General features: G+C 35.5%; 1 protein-coding gene across 1 annotated transcript; it reads left to right on the forward strand.

Moving 5' to 3' along the window:
* Positions 1 to 1380: 1380 nt before the first annotated feature.
* On the forward strand, positions 1381 to 3908 carry LOC147486288 (uncharacterized). Its single transcript, XM_086573701.1, has 3 exons — positions 1381 to 2247; positions 2348 to 2803; positions 3552 to 3908. Exons 1-3 carry the CDS (start codon positions 1381 to 1383, stop codon positions 3906 to 3908), a joined length of 1680 nt encoding a protein of 559 aa, XP_086429827.1.
* The last annotated feature ends 315 nt before the right edge of the window (positions 3909 to 4223 follow it).

Below are 4223 nucleotides of genomic sequence, written 5' to 3' on the forward strand. Positions count from 1 at the left end.
CAGTGTAAAGTACTAAAGTCCATCGTACTTCTCACTTTCTCAGGAGTTAGGACATCTTTAAAAATACCATGACTCAACAGTGTTTGCCTCGAACTAAAAACCCATAACCGACAAAAGACAAAAAAACAAGCACATCACACACACACACACACCGAAACAAAAACCCCAAGACCGTACTCCACTTTGACTTTTTGCCTCTTTATCAAAAACTTAAACAAAACCCACGACCCACGTACTCCACTTTTCCTCCCTTTTCTCTATTATTCTAGTTAGCTATCCATAATTTCTAAAGTCTTCTAGGTAAGCCTAATATTATTAAATTTCTTGTTTTATTTTTTATCTTTTCATGTTGATTCATAAACCATGTTTTAAAATTTTTTTGTATTCTTTTTGTGAATTCATTAAACAACATATTTTTATTTAATTTTATTTTGTGAATATCATAATAACATTGGTGGTTTATTTTAATTAGTGCAATTTCAATTCAGTTGATTAATGGTTTATTTTAATTATTTAAACAGATATGTTAAAGTATTTGATCAAAGGAAAGTCGTTGCCCGCTCAACCTACTCAACCACCTAACAACACAAATAATGTTGCTAGTGTTGAAGTAGGATCCCTTCAAAGCGAAGTCACCAAGAAACTGAGGATGGTGGTGTTGAACAACCCACGTCAAAGAGGGTTCAACGTGAAAATCGTGAAGAACTTGACTTGTCTAGTCTTCAGGGAGACCCTGCACTGAAGAAAAAGATTTTAGATTATCATCCTAATGATCAAGACTCGGTGAGAAGAGCATATTTGCTTAGGGGTCCTTACCAGCCTAATCATGCTTTTCCTCAAAGAACAAGAGGCAAGAGAATCCGACCCTTTCAGAAAGAGTGGTATGAGAAGTTTAGTTGGTTGGAATATAGTACTCATGAGGATGCCGTATTTTGTCTATATTGTTATCTTTTTAAACCTAATAAGGGGGCACAAGGAGATAGGGATGTTTTTTCTCACAGGGGGTTTACTAATTGGGAAAGGAAAACCAAATTAAAAGAGCACATTGGAGGGCCAAATAGAGCTCATAATATTGCTTACAGGGCAGCACAGGCTTTGTTAAATCAAGAGCAGCATATCGAGACATTTCTTCACAGACAATCTGACTAAGTTCGAAGGGATTATCAAATACACGTAACTGCAATAACTGATTGCATTAGGTTTCTTTTGAGACAAGGTTTAGCTTTCCGTGGCCATGATGAATCAGATGAGTCGATCAATAAAGATAATTTTCTTGAATTTATACGGTTTCTGAAAGATCATAACGAAGTCATTAAGAAAGTTCTTGATAATGCTTCTAAAAATCGGAAATTGACCTCGCCTTATATCTAAAAAGATATTATGAATTCGGCTGTTGTGGAAACTACAAATAATGTTATTCTAAAAGAATATGGAAATTCATTATTTGCTATTTTAGTTGATGAAGTACGTGATATATCAATTAAGGAGCAAATGTCAATTGTTTTGTGTTATGTCAACAAGAATGGTTGCGTGATTGAGAGATTTTTTGGAGTTGTGCATGTTAAGGAAACTAGTGCAGTAACACTTAAAAAGGCAATTGATGAGTTGTTCTCCAAGCATAGGTTGAGCATATCTAGACTACGTGGACAAGGGTGTGATGGGGCCAGCAATATGCAAGGTGATTTTAATGGCCTAAAAGCACTTATAATGAAGGAGAATGAGTCTGCATTTTATGTTCATTATTTTGCTCATCAGCTTCAGTTAGCCCTTGTATCAGTTGCAAAGAACCATAAATTAATCGTTAACACTTTTAGTATTCTTTCTAATGTGGTAAATACTGTTGGAGCATCATGTAAGCAACGAGATATGTTGAGCGATATAATGAAGGCTAGAGTTGTTGCAACGTTACAAAGCCGAGAAATTTCAAGTGGCAAAAGGTTGAATCAAGAGACTAGTCTTAAACGATCTGGTGACACTCGATGGGGCTCACACTATTATACACTTCTTGGCATGATAATCACTTATGGTTCAATAGTTGATATGCTTGATAATGTAGCAGAAAATGGTTCAAGCTCAGAACAAAGATGTGAGGCTTACAAATTATTGGATTCAGTGCAGTCTTTTGAATTTATCTTCAATTTGCATTTGATGAAAGCAATACTAGGAATTAGCAATGATTTGTCAAAAGCTTTGCAGCATGAAAACCAAGACATTGTCAATGCTATGACTCTTGTTAAAATAACAAAGGTATGCTTACAGGTGATGAGAGATGATGGGTGGGATAGTCTCCTGATTTAAGTTTCTTCACTATGTGCCAAACATGATGTGGTTGTTCCAAATATGAAAGAGTGGTATATGGCTCGAGGGAGGTCTCGACAAAGAGCAGAAGAAAGCACCAATTTACATTATTAATTACTATCGTGTTGGATTATTCTATCACTATATTGATTTGCAACTTCAAGAGTTAAACGACCGGTTTAATGAAGCAAACACAGAATTACTTCTTTGTATGGCATATCTTGATCCTAGTGAATCGTTTGTTGCTTTCGATAAGCAAAAGTTGATCCATTTTGCTCGATTTTATTTCGATGATTTTTCAGAGATAGATCAGATGGAATTAGCAGATCAACTTGAGAATTATATTATTGATGTGCGTTCCGATACTAAGTTTGGTGAAGTAAATGGAATTAGCGGCCTAGCCAAAAAAATGGTTGAGGCGAAGAAAGACATTGTATACCCACTTGTTTATTTGTTGATTAAGTTGGCGCTGATTTTACTTGTTGCTATTGGCACTGTGGAGAGGGTATTTTCTGCTATGAATATCATAAAGAATCGTCTGCACAATCAAATGGCAGATGAATGGTTGAATGATTGTTTAATAACATACATTGAAAAAGAAGTTTTTGATAGCATTGATACCGAGTTGATCTTACAATGCTTCCAGAAAATGAAGAAAGATGACGAAAAAGAAGACCGCCAATGACAACTATGAACAAGTACTTGTTTAGATTTGATTTTTTTTTCTAATACATTAATATATATATATATATATATATATATATATATATATATATATATATAATATATATATATATTTGATTATTATTATTATTATTATTTTGTATGCTTGGTTTTTGTCTGGCTGGCTCACCCTCACTTATTTTCCTGGCTCCACCACTGTTTGACAGTATAATCTCCAAAATCATAAGACTTGGGAAGAAACAAATTTAGGATGGTTTATAGTTTGCTTTGATATCAATCATACCACTGGTCTAGTGGTCTTTCCTTTTGGACTAGCCCATACAAAACATGAGAAGACATAAATGGGCGAGTCGATCCTAACCTAGGCCCAACAATCTTAACTACTTTAAAAATTCTAGCTCTCACCTAGTACTGCAACAGTACTATAATTTTTTTTTTATGTATGACTCTTGGTCCATTTTTTGTGAAGATTTTGCCCCTAAATTTTTTAATTTAATGATTGTTTTGCCCTGATCTTCTTTTATGATTGTTTTGCCCCTATATTGATCATTAAATTTCAATGATTTCAGATGTGTGTGTTTAATCCAGAGGTGCATCGGCATCAGACTAGTGAACTTAATAACCAAGACCCACTGAATCCAGCTAGATATACTAGATTCTTAACGCAAAAACTGACCATCAGGCCCACCAGGGGAATCAGATTGCTTAATAACGATCAGACATCTGGTCTTTTATCTTGGGCTACCACAGCTGGAAAAATGAGAGGGCCTAAAGGAGTTGTGCATGTCTTGGGCTCAACTATGAACTTCACGCTGAAGAAGCTTACTTTCTTTACCAAATTCACAACAGTACGTCAGTACCACATAATACGTTCTCAAGTTCAAAACTCACCATCAGTTCAAAAGCCTTTGCAGCCACCATCGTAATAAGGTTGCACACCTGTTAGCAACCAGGGCTATTCATCTCCAGGAGGACTGTTTATGGGAGTTGGAATTAGTGGCGGAGCCAGGGGGGCCAAGGTACGCCCTGGCTTACCCTCAAATTTTGATAGTAGAAAAAAAAAATCATACAAAGTGAAAATGTGTTCTCATTCCTTCAGCAATCACTTTGACTTTTGTATTTTTAGTTGGTCTTTTGTTTTTTGTGACTGCCCCTTCCATACTTTATGTACTGCTTTAGCTAGCTATGTGCCTATGTGTCTGTTTTACGTGGCCCATTATAACTATTTGTTTTTTTGGACC

This window comes from Coptis chinensis, chromosome 7, assembly GCF_015680905.1.
Source record: "Coptis chinensis isolate HL-2020 chromosome 7, ASM1568090v1, whole genome shotgun sequence".
Taxonomy (NCBI): domain Eukaryota; kingdom Viridiplantae; phylum Streptophyta; class Magnoliopsida; order Ranunculales; family Ranunculaceae; genus Coptis; species Coptis chinensis.